Source organism: Dermacentor variabilis, chromosome 6 (assembly GCF_050947875.1).
Source record: "Dermacentor variabilis isolate Ectoservices chromosome 6, ASM5094787v1, whole genome shotgun sequence".
In the NCBI taxonomy this organism is placed as follows: Eukaryota; Metazoa; Arthropoda; class Arachnida; order Ixodida; family Ixodidae; genus Dermacentor; species Dermacentor variabilis.
Genome location: NC_134573.1, coordinates 146064249 through 146088607, shown reverse-complemented (window position 1 = coordinate 146088607; position 24359 = coordinate 146064249). Strand labels below are relative to the sequence as shown.

General features: G+C 45.4%; 1 protein-coding gene across 3 annotated transcripts in view; it reads right to left on the bottom strand.

Moving 5' to 3' along the window:
- The window catches only part of LOC142585409 (thioredoxin reductase 1, cytoplasmic-like), a 28949-nt gene extending 5557 nt beyond the window's left edge, over window positions 1-23392 (bottom strand). The window contains exons 1-13 of one of the 3 annotated variants that reach the window (XM_075696161.1): window positions 23042-23392; window positions 19493-19553; window positions 11835-12049; window positions 11078-11150; window positions 10904-10972; window positions 10737-10784; window positions 8964-9106; window positions 8157-8272; window positions 5436-5661; window positions 4294-4380; window positions 3197-3427; window positions 1978-2085; window positions 1405-1500 (exon numbers count right to left, since the gene is read on the bottom strand). In XM_075696161.1, coding sequence (XP_075552276.1) covers window positions 1405-1500; window positions 1978-2085; window positions 3197-3427; window positions 4294-4380; window positions 5436-5661; window positions 8157-8272; window positions 8964-9106; window positions 10737-10784; window positions 10904-10972; window positions 11078-11150; window positions 11835-12049; window positions 19493-19553; window positions 23042-23149 — 1581 coding nt within the window. In that variant the 5' untranslated portion in view covers window positions 23150-23392. Of the gene's footprint in view, window positions 1-1404; window positions 1501-1977; window positions 2086-3196; window positions 3428-4293; window positions 4381-5435; window positions 5662-8156; window positions 8273-8963; window positions 9107-10736; window positions 10785-10903; window positions 10973-11077; window positions 11151-11834; window positions 12050-15251; window positions 15415-17554; window positions 17607-19492; window positions 19554-23041 lie in introns of those variants that run through there. The other 2 variants (XM_075696163.1, XM_075696162.1) reach the window with 2 other exon arrangements.
- Window positions 23393-24359: the final 967 nt, after the last annotated feature.

The window sequence follows — 24359 nt, the reverse complement described above, 5'->3', positions numbered from 1 at the left end:
TTGTCTCAATTATTCTAATCAGTACACTTCTTGCTACTGCAGTTTAATAAACAGGCTGACGTAAGCAAACATCTGCATTTGAATTTCGATAAGAATTATGTACTTCTGGAAGAAGTCGACTATCGTTTGCTCTTGCTCAGCCATGGCTGCCCACATAGGAACTAAACTTTGGCCAGACTGCTTATTGGTGTTTTAGTCATCAGGCAGCTAGCCTCGAACCATGTGAAACCATGGTCAGATAAAGTGCACGCTCGTCATTGCGCACTCACTCCTGGCCGCTCCTGGCTAGACGCCTTGGCAGACTTGGCTTCGTATTAAGCTACTGACAGTGCTTCAATACACACAAGTTGGATGTGGCTACAATCCATCGGTCACGGTGGTGCAGGACAAAGCTGGTCCACGTCACGTAGCGTGGCCAGACTGGAGCACATGAGTGCGAGAGTGCATTCAAGCTCTGTTGTGCACAAAGCAATCACAGTGCACGCACACTACAGTTGCATGTAGCTGTGGTCTGATATGTAGCCACAGGGTACTGCAACGAATCCGCTAGCTGAGCGTGCTGCAGTCGTAGACACCAAAACTGGTAATAGCGGTGTCGGCGTGAACATCCGAAATCAAATTTGAACTGTGTGCCACGTGACGTTCAGTAGGCAAGGCCCCCCATTGTGGGCGCACCCCGCAAATTTTTGCACTGCTCTACAAGGATTGCTTTCTGCGTAGAAGACGGGCGTCACAAAGTAAAAATTTGGTTATGGCTTTTTGAAGGGGATTTGAATAGCAAAACGAACCATTATAGAGGCTGTTCCATTTAACCATCAATTCCATTTAGGAAATTTCCATTTACAAATGTTCTACTTAATTTATGTGTGCTTGCTGTCTAATATGCGTACATTGCTCATCCTTTTTCGCCTCGTATGATGAAAAGCCCGAATTTGACTGTTTCTGTGCGAGTATTTTGTCATCAGTGTATTTTCTTCATCTCAATGCTTGTTCATCTTGGACCACATCACAGCCTGATGTACATGTCCACAACTAACTATATATGCATATCTGTCGGGACTCTGTATAGTGTGTTGTGCAACTGCCCTCGCCTTCTGTTTCTAATGTTTCGACATGTCTGGGACTATATGTGAACTTATTCTATTATCAAACTCTGCTCTAGATTTCCTGCACCTGTGTTGTTACTTCTTATTTTACAATATTGTAAAATAAGTAACAACACAGGTGCAGGAAATCTGTATATTTTTTTTTATTACTGTCCTGGGAAAAGGAGTAGCTGTAACAGTTATAAGTGACTAAATCTTTCCAAATCAAGAATAGGTGCCAAATGCAACAAATGCATGATTAAACATGCGGGGCGTATGGAGGCACCAAGTTCAGATGCCATACCAAACAAAAACTCACGTTTTCAGGGATCAGGCAGACAATCTTCAGGTAACCTGCATCCGTTCCACGTTTTGGAAGAGTCCACTCCAGTGGCGTGAAGCTTGTATGGAAAACCTGCGCCAGGGTTTAGCAGGAAGGGATGTTGTTCTTGCCTACAGATTGGCCTATAGGTTTAGACGACAAACACAGTAAAACTGCTTACTTTAACTTGGGCAAAAAAAAAAAAAAAGGTGTTTTTGACAAGAAGACTTCGTCTTTGTACAAAGTCCTGTTGTCATAACAGTGGCTCTAGGCTGAGACTTTCCTTGTTCGGCCACTGCCGGTCCCTCCTAGTTCTGTGCTACCTAATGTCAAGGACACCCGCACCTGAAGACTGCTAGAACATTCTTGATTCTGTAGAGTCTAACAAAAACTGCCTTGAAATTGCCTCAGATGTTACATGTATCCATCATGTGAAGAAAAAAAGAAAAAGAAACAAATAACCCCTCGATATTTTTGTTTCTCTGACTTTAGTAGGATAGGCAAGCACTAAGTATTCAAAGTACCACTGTGCTCTGTTTCGCACATGATATTGTACACCCCCCCCATTACCTCAATGCTTTCCGCTCCAAACTTGGCATTGGCGTCCTCCTCCGAGTATCCGATGCAGCCATACTCGATGGGTGTAAACACAGTAGTAGGCACGTTGGTGTAGTCACACTGCATAGGTTAATGAAGAGGATGTGGAATAGAAAATGTCCCTTAGATCAAGACAACAAACAACTTGTTTGCTCTGCAACCAACTATGAATTTGCAACAAGGCTTAAAAAACGCATGTATCTCTTAGCAATCCGGCCCATAGTGCAGTTATCAGTTTCAGTCACAATTACCATTCTGAACAAATTGTTGAATAGATAGCAGACTGATTCTCTGCCTCGGTACGAGTCACTGAATCATTAGGAGGGTAATAAACACTGCGGACTTCACTAAAAAGAGACTATTCTTCACTTCACAAAAGACTATTCCAACATAAACATCACACTTTTCCATTTTAAAAGGCAGGTTTAGCGTGAGCCCTCCACATATTGACATACACGTGAAACACAGAAATATTCACATGGAGCAGTAGCTGGACTGATTAGATAAAAATTACTTGTTTTCAAAAGAAAAAGTTCAATTCTAGTGCCTGTTGGGAGTAGATGCTACATTTAGGCACTCAGATTTCTTTGCAAAGTGTTGAAAATTGGGGAATCTAAGAAGAACTAAAAGCTCCAAGTTTAGAACTAGCTCCATGCCATGAACAGTTGTTGCAGTTTGGTAGTATAGTATTCCATGAAATCATCTGCAATGCAATACATTACTTTTTACACCCAGAAATTTTGCCAGTGATGGTGTCAATGTCGATTTCAGCATTGACTTATTTCATTTTACCTATAAGTATATACACTACAATCACCACTTGCGTGAATTTAAGCAGGTTAGCACAGACGTGCCTGTTATACAACTGTCAAATATGTGACATGATGCTCAATACCCAACACTATAGTGACACGAAGACAATTAATCAAAAGTATATGCAGAAAATATAATGCATAGGAAAAATGAATAATTAAAGGAATTATTTCATGCACAAAAGGGCTTTATTGTGATATGTCTCCACCTGCTAAAATATTTCTGTGAATTACATTTTATAATCACCCTTAATTATCCCAAAATAGTAGACAGAAATTGCTGCTGTAGACTCAAGTACTGTGGGATAGGGACAGAAGGTTAGCTTTGCCTAAAAGATGACTGACTGAAGCGCCAAAGGGAAGTCTGTGACGGCGCTTACCTGGACGTCGCTGCCGCCGTAAAGCCTGCGTGCCAGCAGAATGCCCGCCTGGATCGCAACGGGAGTCAGCTCAGGGCGCCCCTCGAGAACATCGCCCACAGCGTAAATGTGAGGCACATTCGTCCGCTCATTCATTGCTGGCAGCTTGCCGTTCTTGGGGTTCACGTTCACTCCAGCCTCGGCCAGGCCGAGGCTGTGCGTGCATGGCTCGCGCCCCACCGCAAACAGAACCTGCACGAGCAGCGCGAGCCCATAATGTGTACACTAGCAGTGCACATCACTAGCAGACACTGCCAGCAAGTACCACCTGCACACACTGCTAGTAATCGCTAACAGCAAGCAATGTCAGCAAGCCACACTAGCAAACACTGCAAGGCATACATCACACTAAAAGGATTGTCTGCCCTTGTCACAAGCATTTTGACTAGGTACAACTTACATCTAAGAAAACACAATTTTCCTGGCCTTACTGGACTACCAAACATAAATACATGCTTTAATAAAACATCATTAGCGGTCGCGATTGGTTCATGCAGCGTATCGTCTCAAAGCAATACTGAGACTATGAAACGTCGTAGTGGAGGGCTAAGGAATAATTTTGGCCACACAGGTTTGTCTAAAATGCAACCACAGCTTAGTACACAAGTGTTCTTGCATTCGGCATGACCGAAATACAGCCATGTCGGCTGACAATCAAGCTTTTTGACCTCCTGCTCAGAAGCAAACGGCCATTGCCACCAGGCCATTGCAGCATGTTATGTCGGACACAGTGCTTTGCGTTAAAATGCTTGGCTCATACATTTGCTTGCAAAAAACTGACAGTGAGAACTGCAAATCATGCCCAAGAAAGAGAAAATACTGCAAAGGGTTGCAACAAAATACTGAGCCTAATGAGACACCTAACCAACACACAGTTTGGTGCGCAAGTTTTCTAAGTGTAGGCACATTGCTGTGTGTGTGTGTTTGTGTATCAGTGCTTTTATGCTTCGCTCTGTTTGCTCGCATTTAAATTAACAAAATCTACCTTTCACATTCACGCTTTCTTTTTTGCTGACTTAAACCAATCAACTGAATAGCAAACATAAAACAAAACTTACCGTGTTGAATTCCTCAACAATTTCTGTGCCATTTGCATTCGCAGTGACCCTAATTTTTCCAGGAGACCCCTCTTCAATCAGCTCCAACTGGAAGAAACATAATGAAGAGGTGAATATTGACCACTGAAGAACTTCCACGAATATAGAAAGATCGAGACCGAGAGAGAGAGAAAACAAAAAAGTTCCATGACGACAACACAGTCTGTCTAGTGAAGAAAACAACTTCACTATGTTCCTGTTTTTAGCGTTATTCCTGCCTGAAAAAGAATAACCAATCAGCCCATGCTTCAACATTAAAAACAGGGAAATTTCTTTGAAACATATGCTTGTGACTCCCCTTACTCTTCCTGCTCTGTGAACATCAAATACCATGGACGTCTCTTCATTCACGAACTCAACATTGCATTTTCGACACTCCCAAGTCCTACTCAAAAAGAACAGAAAAGAGGAAGATGCTTGCTAAGTGCAGGAAAGGCCAAGTCACTGAGATGGTACTTTACTTGCATTCTGACAATGCCAATACTGCCACAAGTATGCATGAATTCCCATCTTACAAATGCACTGTTCTCACTATCCGACACTTCAGACAACTCGGAGCATTAATGTATCAGCTTAGCCTTGACTCTATGATTGTCTTTAGAGTCCCCTTTGTCCACGGGGAAACTATGGCTTCTCTTATAATCTCCAAGCTCTACCGATGTGGGGCGTGTTCAGCATCGGCTAAATCCAGTGCATACCTGCCAATTTTCTAACCTTATGGCTCGATCTAATCCTCTACTATCTCCAACAGAATTTCCCTTGCCTCGGCACTCATTCTCTTACACTAATGCACCATTGGTTATCGTTTCTATGCACTCCATAGCTCACCTCACTTTCCGCAATTTCCCCTTCATCTCTACTAGGATATCCACCCATACATGCTCTCTAATCCTTTAACATTCCATCACTTGTTGCGCCATCCTTCACTTTGTTTCAAGTTACCCTGTCATCCTTCAAAGCTTTCTTGTCTCCGTGTGTCGTCAAAATAACAGGCATGGCAAGCCAACCATGTCGAAGTAACAGAAGTTGACTGTACCAGACAAGGCAGTCTGTTCACAAATAGGAGCAGAAAGGCGAGGCCTGCCACAGTGAGACTCGCTCACCTTTGTGGGGACACAGGGCCGGATGAAGCGGATGTCCTCCTTCTCCATGTACTGACCAATGCGTTCCGCCATGTCCTGGTCAAAGCCTCGCAGCAGGATCGAGCGCACCATGACCGTCACGTCGAGCCCTATGCCCCGGAGGAAGCCCGCACACTCCAGCGCCACGTACGACGCACCCACCACCAACGTCTTTCCGGGACAGTGGGGCAGGAAGAACAGGTCATCACTGCACATAAATGCACACACACAGGAGTTTATCGCATCCCAACGTTTGCTATCTCTCACAAATCTGACATTTGTTGCCAATCCTAGCTGGACTGATGCATGGACAGGAAAGGAGGGGAAGTGGGGGAAATGGCAACCCCTGGGTTAAGAGAGTCCACTGGTATGCTTCATTACGTACGATATCCACTAGAGCAGAGAGAAGACTGTGAAAGACAACCATCAATTCTAAACAGTATCATACGATTTGCTGAATTCATGAGCACCAAATAGTCACACAAGCTCCACTTTCCTTCATGTCCAACCATGTGTTCCAGGGCAAACGAAGTTTTGTGGCATTGCAACTATTAGCTTGTGCGGAGCAAACCTGATGCAGCCACGACGGCACCAAAATGATGGGCACACCAACACATTCTTTGTGGCACTAGACGTTCTGTGATAAGTTTCACAGGCAATCTTTCCCATGCATGCAAGCACGAATCTCGGGCCATATTTTTGACGGTTCATTTTCCAGTACTTTCACTGTACATTGACAGGCCAAACCCTGTAAAATGGGTGCGATGGCAGGAATGACACCTCCCATTGGCCTCATTTTCATGCTGCACGGTAGTTGAGCAAGTTGATAAGCTGTCTCGCTGCTATGGTACGCAACACTGAATGTCACATTACGCAAAAGTTGCAGTGTTCTTGAAACTGCAAATGCATCGGCAGCCTTGTGAAACAGCCAGGCGAGGTTGGAGCAGGCACTGCAAATCATGCTCCCCGCACGTCACAAGAACATGCCCCTTTCTCAAGTTACACTGACCACAAATTATGAAAATGTTTGTGCATGCCTAGAATGCATGTCTAGTAGATTCTGTCCATCATTGTACACTTGCGACCTGAAGTTTACCCTGCATCAACATTTCCTCGTCTAAAGGGGCCCTGAACCACTTTTAATCGAAGTGGAGAAATACATCTGAAGTTAAAATAAGCTATTTCATAAATACTTTACAACAAAAAGTACTTCAATGCATTGAGTAGAAGCACAGTTGTCAACAATCAAACATGCTCCTTCTTCAATGCCTTGCAATGAGAAGCCTATGGCAGAGCGGGGCACGCCCACAACACTCCGCCTACTGAATATCAATAAAGAAAGAATCAGACATCCACCTGTTCGTAGCAATTGCTACAAAGGAAACCTATACAGGTTCCTCAAAAGAAAAGCTTCACAGTTGAAGAAAAAATTGTCCTGGTCTGGGACTCGAAACCGGGACCACCTCCTTTCCAGGGCAGCCGCTCTACCATCTGAGCTAACCAGGCGGCTAGCAGATGGCAGGGCAAAGTCGAATTTGTCAACAACTCGAAGGAAAGGCAAGAGTTTGACATAACAGTTCTATGGAAACCCGCACCTTGCGGGTTTCCGCAGAACTAATTCACCTACTGAACATCACCGTGGCACACAGTTCAAATTTGATTTTGGATGTTAATGTAGGTGCCACTATTTCCGATCTTAACAGTGAGGAGCAGGCTTCTGTTGAGAAGAGCATGCAAGAGAAAGGCGACTTCACGCTGAACTTGTGAGCTCCACGCGCTGCGCACGACTGCAAAAATTGGTTGAGATGTTCACAGCAGCATATGCTATCTGTGGACTATGTTTTTTCACCAAGCCCAAGGGGTGGTTCAGGATCCCTTTATGCATAGAAGCCAAGAGGGCATAGCCCCAATTAAAAGTTGAATGTGATGGCGACAAAAGGGTTCATCGCAACACCCCGTGGCAGCCGCAACAGACTACGCTACGTAGCACGCCACTGCTATCTCAGAGGCCATGTGCAGATGGCAGTTCAAAAATGAAATTATTTTTCTGTTTATTCAAGATTGGAGACATATATACATGTTTAGTTTATTTAACCCAATATCAGCAATTTTGTATTACTGAGAATGCTCTCACAATCCGAAAATCAGCAATAACGCTGGTGCGTCCAGCTGCTTGACAACGCTGCAGAAGCAAGAGCAAGTGATTTTTCGCAGTCTTTAACACATAGCAAATTTCCTTCTGCATGCAGCACAGCAATATTCAGCTCGCATGTTCACAGCTGCCTCTACAACTGATCAGCAACATTTTCTTACTATTTTCAAAAAGTGTTTCAGGGCTCCTTTAAGTGCTGACAAAACATCGAAAAAGGCATAAGTAAGACTCACCCACAGCACTTAAAGGGTTTGGATCAGCAGACGGGCAAATTTAATTCTATCTATTCCTGCACTCTATTCTTGCAAGGCAAGGAGGTCTAAAAGTACTTGCTTACACGTGTGTATGTGTGCGTGCACCTGCTTCTGTCACAGTGTGCATGCAACTTGTCCACATGTATGTGAATTGTGCGCGTGTCCCCATCATTTTCTTGGTCTGCAATGACTTCTACCTTGGGACCACATCACAAGCCAAATCTAACCATATCTTGTTCGTTACCAGCGGCTAGTAAAAGGAACTCGGCAATGTCAGGCTAAAGCTGCAATACATACCTTGAGATTGCATGCTCCCGCGCACCAGGAATGTCAGGGTAGCGTGGCCTTTCGCCCATGGCTAAGAGGAAATCCCTGGATGTGATGAACTTCTCTCCGCCCTTCTTGTCAGTCAACTGAAGGAGCAAAGATGAACAATTTAAGATTCATTGCTTGAAAAGAGAGGCGGGTGCTTCAAGCAGTGACCAAAAAGGTGAATACACCGTAGAAGGTAAACATTACGGATCAGCTAAGCCAAGTACTATTTCACACACGGCACAAACCACAACTATACTACAATGTGAACTGTAGTTTATTGTGCATAATTACCGTTTCTTAATTTTATGAAGAAATTCTAGAGCTTTATATGAAAACTTATTCATCCTCACGGTGCTAACTGCCAGCCTCCCGAGTAGCTGACTTGACAGAGCGACTTGCCCAATTTGCAGTGATCACAGGTTCAACTCTTGGAACAAGATGAATTTTCGTTCAACTAGAGCTTCATTCCCATGTACCATATGGGTTTCCCTTGTAGCAGTGTGCGACCATCAGATGGTCGTCAGCATTCTCCTTTCACTAATGTAATGTCATCTTGTGGATTTTCATTGAAAATGTTTGCTGTTCATTAGGCCTAGTCTACACCAATCAAGCATAACAGCAGAAGTTTACTGTTCCAAGAAGTCATTTAAAGGCATTGGCCTCTAAAAAGCCACACAAAGCATAAATGACGGCTCATATGCCAGGTTCCTTGCAACAGCACCTATGCAGCTGTAGCGTAAACAGAACCCTCAAACCCTACGACACCCCACCTGGCACTTGCCTGCTTACCTTCAACTTGTGTGGATCCATAAAGTGCGCATATGCATTGATGTAGTCAACGCCAGCTTCCCGCAGGCTGACACGGTACTTCCAGTTGAGTGATGCAATGTAGTCGCGAACATTGCCTCGCATCGTCTCCCATTTGAATTTGACTTCACATTTCATATGCAAAAGAAAATACACGTTGCACTTGAAAACTATTCACAGAACATTGGCAGACTTGTGAGCTGTGTGTGTGCAGTGCTAATTGTGCTAACCTTAACTATGCTTACAGCACAAGGCTTCAGGTGGACGAAAGAAGAGACCAGGGCACAGACAATGCCGACTTAGAACTGAATCTTTAATCACCAAGAAAATACTTATATGCCTTTTTACAATGAAATACAAGCACAGATGCATTGCTGTCTTCTAATCGCACGAACATTAGTTCGGTGTGATATCAAGGATACGGGTTACATTCACAAATAAATGCAAGCGCAGATGCACTGTTGTCATCTCATCGCATGAAAGTTGGTTCTGCGTGATGTCAATACATGGGTTACATTCAAGTAGTCTAGCTCTGTATCGGTTAGGGCGATTGATGGCATGCTGGCACAAACGTTTCTACATTTTGCCATCTCAGCTGCCTCAATCATTTCCCGGGTTGTTTTTGAGCCATTTCCTCCTGCAACCATGCAGCCTTCAAAATTCTGTCTGCAGCCACAATATTGAAGACCAAATCACCCAAGGCCAAATGATCTTTTATGCCTCGCCTCACATTACTGTCGTGTTCACGCAAGCGGTCACCGATACATCTGCTCTGTTCCACATGGTATTTGCAGCATGAGAGCGGAATTTTGTAGAGTATACCTGCAGCACACCGTGTTTTAAACATGTTTAAATTTCATGTTTAAATACCATGTTTATCATGTAAATATGTTTACAATATCAGAACACTGTATCCTGTTTAAAGAGTCTTAATGTTGTGTAGTATGCCTCAAAACCAGTACACAAAATAAAATTTCTTTTATCACATATAGTGATGTCCACAAGCAACAATACCATTTATAACGATTACTAACTATGGAAATGGGTAGTATGTACAACATTGTGTATTAAGATGCATAAACTCATCCCAATGTATAGTTATACATAACCATCACGAGAATGTTTTTTTTTTCTTTTCCAATTGATCACCACTATTCCATGTGGGCCACATTTCATATAATTTGCTAAACTGTAATACTCAACTGAATGTTATGGTCAAACCAGCGGTATTGCTACAAGCTCAAACAATTGAGAGAATGCAATCTTCAGGTCCTAAATTTTCACTAATGCAATACAGAAGTATAAAAATAAGACTACAAGAAGAATTCATTGAATACCAAACAAAAAATACCTACCCAAACCAGCAGAAGAGTGGCTAGTTGCACGGTCTGGTTTTAGGTTAATTTCTTTCATTATGCATTACAGATAATCTGATTCACGTTCATAGTAGTATTTTTTTTTTATGCATCTACTATTTAATTCCTTTTCATTCACATCTACGTCCCACATGGCAGTATGGATACTGCTACAGATGAAGTTCTGCACTTCGTAAATGCCAATGTAACTCAATTCAATTTATATTCAGGTAGGCAAAAAATATATACAAAAGAACCCTACACTATACCACACCCTATCATATGTTGCAATATTGCATGTAGCTATGGTTTTGTAAGCTTGGACTTCTACCACATTACCTAAAAGGTGAAAGCCACTTTGAATATGCTATTGGACAGAAGTGACACAGCTGGTACCTACCATCTTGCATGTCCCATCCAAAGCTCTTGGAATCATGGATGCCTTGACCTAAAATAAATTCAGGCATGAATGAATGAATGAACAGAACTTGCAAAGCATTCAAGAGGAATTTCTAGTGATATTAGTGGTACGATATCAGCACAGTGGCAGTGGCATAGATCACATACCTAATAACGCAGCCTGGTGCATAAGCTTCTTTGGTATGCAGCCAACATTGACACATGTGCCTCCCAGACCTACGGAAGGATGTGTTATAATAGAAATGAGATGAAATGCAAAACTTGCTAGCCCCCAAAGTTTAAGCAAAGTTAGGTTACATATACATCTTTCTTAGAACTTACCCCAAGCTGTGCCTTTTGGGGTCGGCTTGACGAAATCACATACAGCTACCTTCTTCCCCAGCTTAGCAGCTTCCTGTGAGAAAATGAGGTCATGAAATTTCATGACGGCTCAAGACGTTTCTTGCTATGGTACACTAATTGTTGTAATTGTAAGTAAACAGGTTACTCCACCTCTTTGGCAAGAAATAGGTTTAGGTCTGCGACACCTCCAATGTAATAGAAAAACCATAAATTTGTCACATAACAGTATGAGACTTAAGGTTAAAATCGAACTACATAATGCATACCCCCATGCCTTTCTTTTAGAAAGACTAACTACCTAACTACCATTACCAACCTTTCTGGTTGGTAATGTGAGCAGCGAGAGTGCCATCTGTAGCTTTCATAGCATTAACTGCTATATGTGAAATTAATACAACAGGATTCAACATTTTTGATGCCAAATAAATAAAAATGAAGTTCTTAGTGAATACTTTCCTAGACTGAACAAATTCATAATTGCTCTTCAATGTCCCTTCAGGGTTAGTCTACCGTTAATGTTCCAAGTCCAATGAGAGGTAGCTTGACTGTAAAATAGTGCAGCCTGTTCTGTTGTCTCGTTTGAGCGAAGCCAAGGAAAGGCTATGATTTCACCCTTTCTGGTGAGCTACACAAGACGTTTTACCGCCTTAATGCTGACTTCCTGCATGCAACAGTTCAAGTTGGCCCCCAGTTATCCACAAAGCAACGACAGATTTACTGCAATTAGAAGGCTCACCTTAGAAGCAGCTAAGCCGCCCGATCCGCCGCCTATGACCACTAAGTCATAATCGTAGGAGATGCCAGTCGTAAGCAACTGGCCCAGGGTGCCTTCCTTCAGTGCAGAGGCCGTGTCTTCACTGCCACCAAGCAGCTCTCCACCAACAAACACCTGAGGTACGCCAGACAGCCCTGTCCTCTGGCTCAGTGCTTCCTGGATTGGTGGCCCGTAGCCTGTACACGCGTACAAAAAACAGAACTTCCTCTAACAAAACTGTTCATAGCATGTGCAGCACATCCGTAATGAGACATTTTCATGAAGAGTCAAGTAGCAAATAATGGCTCCATCCCGATACACTTTATAAAACTGAGCTGTATGGTTAGCTATTAAAGAAGTCACTTTACTAGTACTCTGGCACTGCTTAGAAATCACACTCTGCACAAAACAGGGTGAAGTATTATTCCTTTATCAGCGGATGCTTGTCTGACACATTTATCCATCATGTGTTCCTTTAAAAAGGTTGAAGGAATGCATAAGTTGCATTCCATTCAGTTCTAATTAGCTGTCTCATTTAACAGTGGGCCACATTGTACATACCTACAAAGCATGTCATGCACACAAACACCAAAGATAGCTACGAAATGCAATGATACTCTAGTTAAAAAGAACACAGTGCAATCGATTTATGAAACTACATGCATTAGCATGCCTGCTTATATGTTTTTCAATGAAGTGTCCTCCTAGAAGGCTCTGTCCCAAGTAGCATATCTTCACGACTTTCAGTCCCCCTTAATACATTGTCAGGCGCCTTTTTCTGGAGTGCTTCTGAAAACATATTAGATGAATTCTACTGCATAATGACAAGTCCTTCATAATGACCACAGACACATAAGTGATGCCAAATCTTGCATTACCTCTACACAAAAGTGAACTGTTATGAGTATCATATATTGGATACAAAGATAAAATTATGGTTTTGAAGAAAGCTGTATATTTTTTTTCGGCGGGGGGGGGGGGGGGGGGGTAAATTGGGTATCAAGCAAAATGAAAGTGACATTTTATTCAAACAGTTCTGATGTGAGCTTGGGTGTTTGCAGACAGTATACATTAAGTCCGTTCCCCAGTTTGGAGCATTGTTTCATAAAGTGTAAAGAATTGTCATCAGCATATGTCCTATATGTACATATATGCTCAGGGCTTGCCTTACAGCCCAAAAAGATCAAAAGTTTATTCGTAGTATTTTAGCTCTGATAACATTGTTTCAAAACATACCTGCTTGTGACGCTGATTCTACCAAGACAGACAAATGAGGTATAACCTTTACAAGAGTGCTAGCTGTTCCCAGACAGTAGAATTTATGAAGAGTCCAGCTTCCTGACAGCCGCAAACAGCTGTGACTATTTGGCTTTCCTAATCTGTGTTCACTGAAGCATAACTGCGAGTCGGCCTAGTTGGAACATATTCATATTTATACTTTTTGTGCGCAAACAAACAGGGACGTCCCTGTTCGTCCCTGTTTGTTTGCGCACAAAAAGTATAAATATGAACTGTGTTCACTGTTATAAATGGACTGCAGAGAAGTTGCTAGCAGCTCACAAGTAGCAATTGTATTTTATTAAAAATACAATGCATCGGAGCGCTCTAAAACTAGAATTTTAAGTACATCTCACCAATCTCACTGATTTTTGTTATTTGATTTTGTTAATGATTATCCAATGCAGTGGCGCAGCCAGAAATGTGCCATCCCCTGGCTACACCATCGATTCAATGTAGCAGAATCATCTTATCACTCTGCCTACTAGAACGCCCCCAGAGTCTTTCTAAAATCACAGCTGATTAAAGAAAGATAATTGGTTTGCAGTGATTAAAAAAGAAGTTCTGGTGGTTTTTGACTCAGTAGGAATCCTGTCCGCAAATACTTAGTGAGACTGGCTACCAAAAAAGAAAAAAGGAAAAAAAACAGTGAACATCTTGAAGCAACAAGCCTTCTTCAAAATACCAGACAATGACAATTATGAATTCGATATCTCCAATGCCGTAAACCGTGGTCGAGGAGCAAACCAAACGGTTACGCGACACAAATGACCACTCTGGAGCGGGGATGCACCGAGCCACTCGGGCGAGGTCGCATCCACGCGGTCACGCTAACTGCTGATGGCAGAGACCGCACGAAACGCACAAGGCTGGGTCGAGGCCCTCTTGACGCTCACATTAGCTCCCGCCCGAAAAACGCGGCGCTCGGCATTTTCAAATACCCGAGGTCAAGACAGATGACGTGCAGGACGATGATGATGACGGCGGAGACGCTGATGGCGGTGACGCTAGCGTCGAAGCAGGCGAAGTCGGCGAAGCGGCGGCATTGTCTGGTTTCCTCGGTGTGTTCCCAGACATGCCCGTCAAGTCGACTTAGGGACGGCCGCTTTGCTCCATCGCCGATCGAGGTTTTGTCGCATTGTCAGGTGGCCCGGATGTGCGCATCGGGGACGAAAAGAAAAACGAAAATTCGCTAGACGCTGCGCTGCCCCCTTAATGAAAGATAGGCGTCGCAGAACGATACCGCGGGCCCGTGCACGCGATCGCGCACGTACCCTCTTCTTCAGCCGCGGAGCCGGCGCCCACAAAGGGGAAAATTTCGGGCAGCTGCCACTCTGACGTTATTAGAACCCTTCGTGATAAATTAGCTCCACCGTAACTTGTTATGAGATCATTAACACGATCGAAAAGGGCCGTGAGCAGATGTCTCCTTTTTATTTGCTCGCCGACTCAGTCATATGTGGCCATGCACGCAAGAAAACGGTGCATGGTGGGCTGCAGAATCAAATTTGTTCAGAGAAAAATAAAACATCAGCCGAGGCTCTCGTTACCCGTCGTCGTGAGAAAATGCACGAGCTCGCGTAGTGCACTAGCATGCAAAAAAACGAAAGCCTATAGATACGCACGGCGGTTACGATTGACTCAACTATCTATTCATACCAGCAAGTCACAGGAGTGGTATCGCACGGTTGTAAAACCCCTCAGATTTTTTTATTTTATTATTATTATTTTCCAGCAATCACCGCCAGCTGGCACGAGGGAGTCTGGATGACGCCGCCGATACAGAACCGACAATTTCGTGCTCGAGCAAGTTTCTAGGCTTTAGGTACCATACCAATTACCAAAGCTTCCCAGTGCATCTGACACGGTCAACGAGAACGGGCACTCACAGCACAGAACTCGATCCTGAACTGATGAACTAAAAACAAACGATTGTCCATCCTTGTTCGTATCTGATGCGCAGCTGGGGAAACTTTGGTGATGCAGCGACTGGCACAACCCTCAATAACTCCGATACCAAACAAACTGCGTGTCTCAAGTTTCAGGGGTGGGACCAGGCGCAGAAGCAGCGTGCAACGAACAAGTTATACACCGACAACTTCCATACGAATGCACCCATACCGGCCGCGTCACCGCCGTCTTCGCGGTCGAGTGCCAGGAGCAGACGCTCGTCGGAGCAGACGGTGGACGCAGTCGAGGGCGGCGGAATGTCCAGCGCGGATTCCTCCACGGACACATGACAGCAGATGGCGGGGAACAGCTTGGGCATGCACAAGCTGCGAGCCGGGGCGCGCACCCGCCGAACGCCGTGTGCATGCGGTTTCCGCACATCGATCCTATCGCGGGTCCGCGCGCGCGCGACACACCGGACACGCACGTTCGCGACTTCACGGCCGCCACACGTTGTCCGGGCGACCGCCAGGGACGCATCGGCGAGGCTGGGGCAAGGCTAGAGGTCCTGTGGGCCCGTGGACCAAGCCCCCCCCCCCCCCCCCCCTCCCCTTCGCCCTCGCTGAGCAAGCGACGCTCGTCGCCTTTTTGACATATGTTCGACGCGATCGCGCCGGCTACAGCACGTCACGGCCGAAGACGTGATAGAAGCCGGATGGAAGTAAAGTCACACACACGCACACCTCTCCGCGCGCTGGTCGATATACAGACAACTGAGAGGCCCGTTCAGTCAATCATATTGTAAAAGAAACGCGCTTCCTCTGGATGACGTGCAATCAATACCAGCGACGTGTCGCCCTTCTGAGGAACTCCGGAGTGTTCGCACAATGCGTCCAGACACTTCCGACTAACACGGCACGTACATTATCGCGCAAAAAAAAAAAGAAAAAAGAAAGAGCAACAGTCTGAGCTTGCGATGGCCTTTTGGCTCATCAGACAGGAAAGGCGTATACGCGCGTTTCTTCAGTTCCTGAAAGCAACAGCTTGATTGAGTGGCCAGTGGCTGAAATGCTATCTCTCCCACATCCCCCTCCCCACGTGTAGGGTAGCAAACTAGACAGACTTAGTTAACCTCACTGCCTTTCCTCCGTCTCTCTTGAAGCAGTATGGAGCAGTGTAATTGGTGAATATGAATTCTGCTGCCAGACACCACGTTACGTGCTCGATTCTTAAAGGCCTAGAAATGTATCCCGCATTTCCCGCAGCTGCCATAGCTTCGCTTTTTAATTTACTCTGTCGCGCAAGCGCAAACAACAGTGCAAGTCGCGCGAACGCATCAAGATAGACCCCTACAGGCTCAACTGCTTTCAGCCTTTCGCCTGATACAGCGGCCTGGATTAGAACCAGCTGGTCGGTCTATTTATGGCAGACCAATCCTACAGCCACACCCGCCCGTCCGCCCGAAAGCGCTTCCGTTCGTTTTCTTATATAGAACGCCACAGCGGCCATTGGGTGTTCCCGAGCCTGGCGTCCATCCAAAACATGAGGGTCGCCGAAGATTTCGAGCCGCGCATATTTGCAATCACGACTGCGCTGGCGCGCTTTAACCACCTCGTTAAAGAAAAGGCCTTAGCAACAGCACGAACCGTGCAAGGTGCGGCCTTGGCCGACAAAACGTCACGCCGGCGGCCCAGACGCTTACGACATCACGACACGCGTTTGCACCAACGTTTGCTGTACGAAAGGTTCCAAGTTCCGTTAACGACTAATGCTTACCGGTAACGACACCACTGCGAAGTAGTTGCCCTGAAATCAACTCGCGCCTTACGAAAGGTCACGTGTTGCGTGTTTACGGCCCACGCTAGACAGCTTTTCTTTTTTTTTTTCCTGGAGCGCAGACGCTAGTGTACTTGCCATCCATATGTCGCTCAATACAAATACGCGACAATATCACCGCAACTTCGGAGCTAGACCTCAAAAAATTTGACTTAGGCAGTCTGATTGCAACTTTTCCTGTCAATGGTGGACAAATGTCTATGACAATGTACAGAGCGGGTCAAATGTCAAAGGAAACATCTGAATGTGCAGAGCATGTCCGGATTTTTCTCTCTCACAGGAGTACAATCGCGTAGATTCGCAGCGATTGACTTGCGGTTGGTAGCTTTGACTCTATTCGACACACCTGTGCGGTGCACTGACATCTAGCTCCCGCAGCCACCTGCAGCTAGGGGGCCAACAAAGTGAGAGGCGCACATTTTAGTGTACCCATTAAGAGCAACGCACTGTGCACAGCACATTAGGTAGTGTGTGTAATATAATATACAGAACTGAATAATTTTGTTGACAATTTTGTCCATACTTGTATATAACATTGCAGCCGAAAGAACACGTCGACCAGAAGGCAAGGCTTCCTAGCAGGGCTCACGAGGCAATCTCTCTAGGCTGCGTAAATGTCTATCAGAATCACTTCTCTCCAACGTGACGTCATCACTTCCAGAGGAGGCTGGGCGTGCGTACTGCGTGCATGCACCTACCTTTCCTGCTGCTGCGAGCGGAAACGCTTCTTCCCATTCGCGAAATCGGTGCAGCAAAACTGCGTAGCATTCTCGGAGTGTTGCCGAGACAACGGGTTCGCTGGACCGGCAAAACGCGCGCCTCCCAAGTAAGGAAAAGAACGCCAAGTTCAGCGAAGCGGTCCCAAGACCGACCCTGCACTAAGCAACCTGTACGCGGAGTTTTTGTAGCTCGTAACGATCCAGCTGTACAAAAGTTGCACGGTGCAGGCGCAGGACGAAATCAGACGAACGAACAACCGGGCGACGCAGCGGATACGGCTCATTTGCCGGTGTTTCGTGCTCGTACGAACGACAGAATGAAAGCGGACCACTTCGACTTGTTTCTTAGTTGTCTACAGTTGTTTCAAACTTCGTTCTGCTCACTCTGAGAAACGGCTACCGCGGAAACGCCGTGGTAAATGAGTCGTGTATACATGCACCGACTATAGCCGCTCTCGCCTCGAGACCGGAAAGCGCGCCTGGCATGGGACACAAGCTAACGTAGCCAGCGTGCTCACGTTATCAAAGGCTAGGACCGCTTGGGGTTTCAGACTCAAAGCTGGTGAACGCACGCACGAGTTCTTTGGGGACTTTCTCAAAGGATTAGTTGCCGGGCAAGTCGACCGGGTCCACATATAAGACAAGAAGAGCATAAACACAATGTGTATAACAGAGCGTATTCCATAATTTGTGATCACCTCACTTCGCGCTATTGTCTTCACGGAAGGATTAGCAGAGCACAATAGGAGAGCCCTCCTCCTTCCTCCTCCGGAACACACAGCCGGCTCTCGTTGCTGATTATGTAGCTCGAGCGCTATAGCTATAGCCTTCGGTGCACGAAGGTAATCTGACAATCTCGATTGGATAAGCAACTGCCTCACGCCTTCCGAGTGCAAACCCCGAATGACTGATTGCGAAGCCACACCGGTGCAGCGAGTTCAAACAAGACGTGAAAGACGCAACACGATAGGCCTCCTGTATCTGTAAGGCACGCGAAAGATATCGTATCTGAGACAATGGACGTATGACGCGCGTATTTCGTCACCAAAAATACCGTTGCTGGAAGGACGAGGGCTGATGCTTTCCGCGAAATTGCACCTCCAATCGAGTTTTTCATACGCGAAGTATTGCATTTCGTAAGGGAGTTCCGTTGTTAGCAACTAGTCGGCGCTATATATATAGTTAATCGCATCACATTACGGCGCTATGTACAGTTAAACGATCACATTTTATTTAAAAGCAAGTATGCAAGTATGACAGCACATTATGATGGAACGTTGGGGTCTTTCCGGTCAGAACGGACAGGATACTTGAAAATACGGCGAAATTCGTGACGTTCACCTTACGTTATCGCATTTCCCGTTATGCGAGCCAGATTGAAGAAGAGAAAGTTTAGCATTCAATTTCTCCGCTAATAAGCAACTATGTTCAGCCAAATAAATGCCAATTTAGGTTTACACATATAGCAACTCATTCTATGGTGCTTTAACGTTTCTCCATGGCTTTACAACGTCCCAAGGCAACAGAGGCTGGTTATCATCTTCGAGTCAAGTTTGTCCACTGCCTGACGTGCAACGTGCATCGAACGCTCGATAATTTTTTTTTTTTTTTTTGCGTCTAGCGGAATTCGGCCACCCCGATTCATGAATCGAACCTTCGACCTCGTGTTTAGCAGTAGGACGCTATACAGCCACTGATCGAGTCATCGGGAAAGGTAACGATGCCTACAGTAAAAATGCGCCGTACAAATGTCACCCTATACCTCTATATATCATGCACTGGAGGTTGCGACGTCGCCTGAGAGCAAACATTCACAGCGCAAGATTGAGTCAGCACACACGCCGACGAAGCGAGTTCCTGTAGAACACACAGCCATCTGTACGAACAATGTTCAATAATGTTCAAACACAAACTCGCCTTCCTCGTCGACTTCGATGGCCACGTAGGGTTCATTTAGGCTGGTGAAGATATCTTTCGTCTGGAAAAAGAGAAAAGTGAAGATAAATATCAGGTCAATCTCTCCGGCGAGTACTCTGACACTTGAATTTTATTCGGCAAGTGCCCGGACACGTGACCCCTGAACAACTCGATGCGCGAGCTCCTGCAGAATAATTTCTAGTAACTCCTGCCGTATGATTTCTGGTTATATCCCACAGAAATGCCTCTCGTTTAGGCAGCCTGCGAAATTGTTGTCTCGATTCAGGCAAAGCAAAACACCGTTTTTTCCACTCTCGCCATGTTTGCATCCTTTTAAAAACAATTTGCAGTGCTGTAGTTTTACCTAAACTCTTTCAATGAACACCACATTCTACATGCAGCTGGTGAGCTGCTGCTCCCCTGTTCCCAGTACACTGCAATGCCATAGCGCGCCAGATGGCTGGAATCCGTTGTTTGCCATTTGCAAACTCCGTAGTTTACTAGACGTACAGTTGTGAAAGGCATCAAATGCAGGTATCAAATGATGCAAATTCGACATTTTTTTTTAATTAACGGCCTCCACTCAAACTTTACATTACGGGTAGTTTAGAAATGAAAAAAAGATACATTCGGTATTTGATTCGACATTCGAAGGTTGTTTTTCTCGAATATTCGTATTCCGCTCGGGGATTTCACTATTGGGAATAGTCAATAGTCAATAGAATAGACAATCTAAAACCGGGACACGCTACCAGGTGTAATCTGATGCTCAGTATTTATCAAACAGAAACTGATCAGGTTACACTTGGTTCTCTCTAACGGCCTAGCATGGTCATGTGTGTGCGCGCGCATTGACTCGTTTTCCTTTCCTTTACGCCTCTTTAATGCTTACCTACCACAGAGTAGGGTAGCTAACCGGGAGCAACTTGGTTTCACATCTCAGCCTCTCCCTTGCGCACCACAGTAGCGCCATAAACATCCGCTACGGTATATACAGTGAAACCCACTTACAGCGAACATATGATACAGCGAAACATGCCCCATACCGAACCATTGAAAACGTAAAATATACTGATCAAATCGGATATGCTTAACAATAACGACATATACAGTAGAAATCGGCTGTGACGAACAGGCATCTATGCTATAGATATAGTTCGATATATCACGTGATTCGATATACCCAAGCTTAGATGTAGCGAACTTTGGTGGTGCGCTCTTTACATACGGACTTGTTATCTTCGGTTGAGAAGCAAGAATTATATCGATCTATTCAAAACACTGCGCGCATATAGTAGGCAGTATATATGACACTTCCCTGCGCCTTGAACCGTTAGTAGCATGGTGACTAAGGACGCCGTTATCGATGCGCAACGTTGTGTTTGCCTGCTCCAGTCCACTTTCAATCAACGTTGATACAAAATACCGTCATAGCGCATCCACAGCAGAAAGGGCGGCCTGAAGCAGCCGGCGTGTGTGAACGTGTAAGAACGAGTAAGCAACGCAGCAACGCACGTGTATACTTCTTAGTGACTTAAACGGGAAGTGTGACACGATCGGATGTCGCCTCGATACGCTTTAGACGCGTTTTTGACTCGCTTCCGAGCATTCCTGTATACGTATTGGAGAAAAAAAGAAAAAAGACTCTCCTTCGCAGCATTCGTGGCGCAGGCGGCGGACGTCACAGGTTCTTAGATATATGCAAGACGCTGTTCCTTATGAGCGAGTTATTTTGCACAAGTACTGGTCGGTAAGTTTCGGGGGTTCGATATAGAGAACAATTCGCTTTATCCGGGTCCGAATGCACTGCTCTCACCGAAACCGGGCTCTTTTTTTTCGCTCGGCGCAGTGCTGACAGTGCATTCGGCTGTTTGGACGAGTCTTTTTGGTCTCTCGTATAGTTATAGTTTTTGCACTCGTATAGTTATACGAGTGCAGCTTATCGATTATGTTTGAAGAGCGAACGACGCGAGCCCTAACGCAGGCTTCCTCGCCATTCATGCAAGAGCGCAAAAAAATAAAGTTTGATGACAGGCTGCCTTTTTGAAGTATATTTTTTTACACAAAGGTGAGTTTTAAAGAATTTTGAAATTAGTATACGTATTTGTGCTTTTAAAATGTAAGCATACAGCGAAAATGTACCTATTCACTGTCCTGTTCTTCACTTGTTTCGTGTCATCTACGCCAATAACAAGAAATATGAGCCGACTGACAAGTCAACAATTCAGTAGCGAGAATTAACGTGACGTTTTCGATCGGCTAACGTAAAATGAGGCAATTCTGCCTAAATTTGCACCTAGTTCGTGGTCTGTTATAAGCTAATTTCACTCGTGCAGGTACATACATCATTCGATGTATGTACCTGCAATATTCTAACGCAGCCTAGTGATAGTAGTGATATTTAGTACTGGTACGCAGTACTATCTATCACTACTGTCACTAGGCGTTATAATGCCTATAGGCGCAACAGACTTCCGCGACAACTGCACGACGCGTAGGATCGATGACAGCATCGGGCGAGCGAGGTATTGCACTACGGAAAGTAAAAGGACGCCTTTATTCTAATCTTGGCGGGTCTGCGCGGAAGCAACGCCACGCCAAAAGAGTGCACTACTGAATAAATGAAAAGGACAACACACGCGAAGCAAGGGTCCCGCCTACTTAATGGGAAGGCCGACGCGTCGGCCGCACTCAAGTGCAAGACCACCCGATTTCGTCATCGACCGCAGGCGGTGTCGGCTTTAATGATTCAGCCGTGCGCCTTCAGCATTCGGAACCTTCTTTCTTGCAGAGAGGGCAAACATGTCCGAGACGCGGATCCAGGATTTCCCGGCTGCCAAGCCCTACGACTACGGGGAAGCCGTGCTCACGCCAGTGTCCTTGAAAGGCAGAAGCATCGCGTTTTAAGGCGCTTTTGCGTGCACGGCGTAATTAATAAAAAATGGTACGATTTTATGCGGAAAGCGCTGCACAGCACTGTGGCATCATCGAAGTGCCAATTTTGTGTGCCCAAGCAGGTTAACAGACGTGAAGACGTATTTGTTTCAAATCAGTATGTCCCATCTACGGGATATGCGCAGCTTGAGCGGCGTGCCTGGGTACACAAGCGAATAAACGCACCTGTAGTTTTTTTACCGCTACGTTTTAGCCATGTGAAAACGTCAACATCCGGAACAACTGTTCATCGTCGCTTAAAACGGGAACACAGCTAAAATACACGGTCGCTAGCGATGTCATGTGATAGCTGCAAAGTACACAGAATTTCACTTTCGGCGAGTCGAGTATAGAACAACGAAGCTTGGAAGCGCTAATATAACAGTAAAAGACGAACAAACGCCAAGCTGTACCCCAGACAGCCGGTTTGATTGACACGCAACGACTAATGACCCCCGCCAAAAATTTTGAGCACGTGCGACTTGATTTCATTGAATGAAGCTCTTATGTACACCCTCGAAGTCCGCTCGCCCGCGCGTTTTCTTGTGACGTCAGTCGACACTACCGGTTTATGACATCGCCCGAAACAAAGGAATTACGTGAAAGGCAGCTTACCTGTGCGCACGATGGGTCGCCAGAGGCACTGAAAATCACTACTTTGTTGCCTTTGATTATCTTCTCTATGGTGTCCTTCGGGTCGGTGCCATTGTGAATAGGCGGCATCGTGCTCGCTACAAGGTGCAACACTCGTGAAAAAAGATATCTACAAATCTAGACGCGAACAGTGAGAACTAACATGTCGAGAAAGTGCCGGTATGGGTTAAATTCCCCCACACTCTTGTTCCCGCAAAGAGACTCCAGGCGCGTAAGAGCGCGCGAAACACGCTTGTGAGTAGAAAACGGCGCGGCTAGCGAACAAGTACGCCGGTACGCCCAGTTGCCACAAGCCCGCTATCTTCGCGAAAAAGCAGTTTATGCGACCGTGGCGCCACCGAGCCAAAGAAACTACAAAGCCTGCGACACGCCTGACATTCCCTTAGTTTGGTGGCGCTGGCTGCAAACCAAAACCAAGTTTGGGTCAAATAGCAGAACTAAAAAAATTCCTCTAGAAAATTGTGACAAACAAAAATTCGTAATAAAAACAAAGTCTTTACGTTTTACTACATACGACGCTGCCAGGTGAAGTAACGAGCACATCGAAATTGGATTTCACCGCTCTTTCTGCGCACGCGCGAGGAGCAGTAGTTGCGAGAGAGAAATGTGGGGACTTTTGGTGCTCAAAATTTCTCTTCGCCTAGGTACTACGGGGAAGAAAACAGTTTGCTCCGTTTGTCCCTAGCCGAGCTTGCAGCACAGAATCGACAGGATGCGTGGGCGGCAAGACCAGACAGCCGCGTCCGAGGTGAGTTTGTTGCTATTTTGTTGCAACGGCAGCATATTAAATTTTGTAGTCGCAGGGGATACGTTTGGAAGTGAGGTGTCTTCTCGAATGACTTTAGTGGCAAAGTATTACGTCGTGCCGATGCATTGTTCATTAGTGTCGTTGATCAAGGTCAGCATACCACGCACTTCAGGGGAATCGCGGGAACGGAAACAGTTTATGAATTAACTGCCGTGCCGATGCATTAGTTCTTAATGTAACTGAGCATACAACACACTTGGAGATTCGTGGGAATGGAAATTTTGTACTCTGTATGTGTATGTGTGTACTTGCGTCGCCATGCGATCGAGTCGTAGATCGTTGTGAGAGCTGTACAGCCACACTGGCAAAACACTACGCCCTGCGGATGAATACGGAAGAAATGTATGCTAAAGAAAAATGGTCGTCATGCAACTTCATAGCAGTAGACCTTTGTGAAAGCTGTACAGTAACACTGATATTGGCTAGTACATAATCCCGGCTGTTACAATGTCTAGCTCATATAAGGGGCGC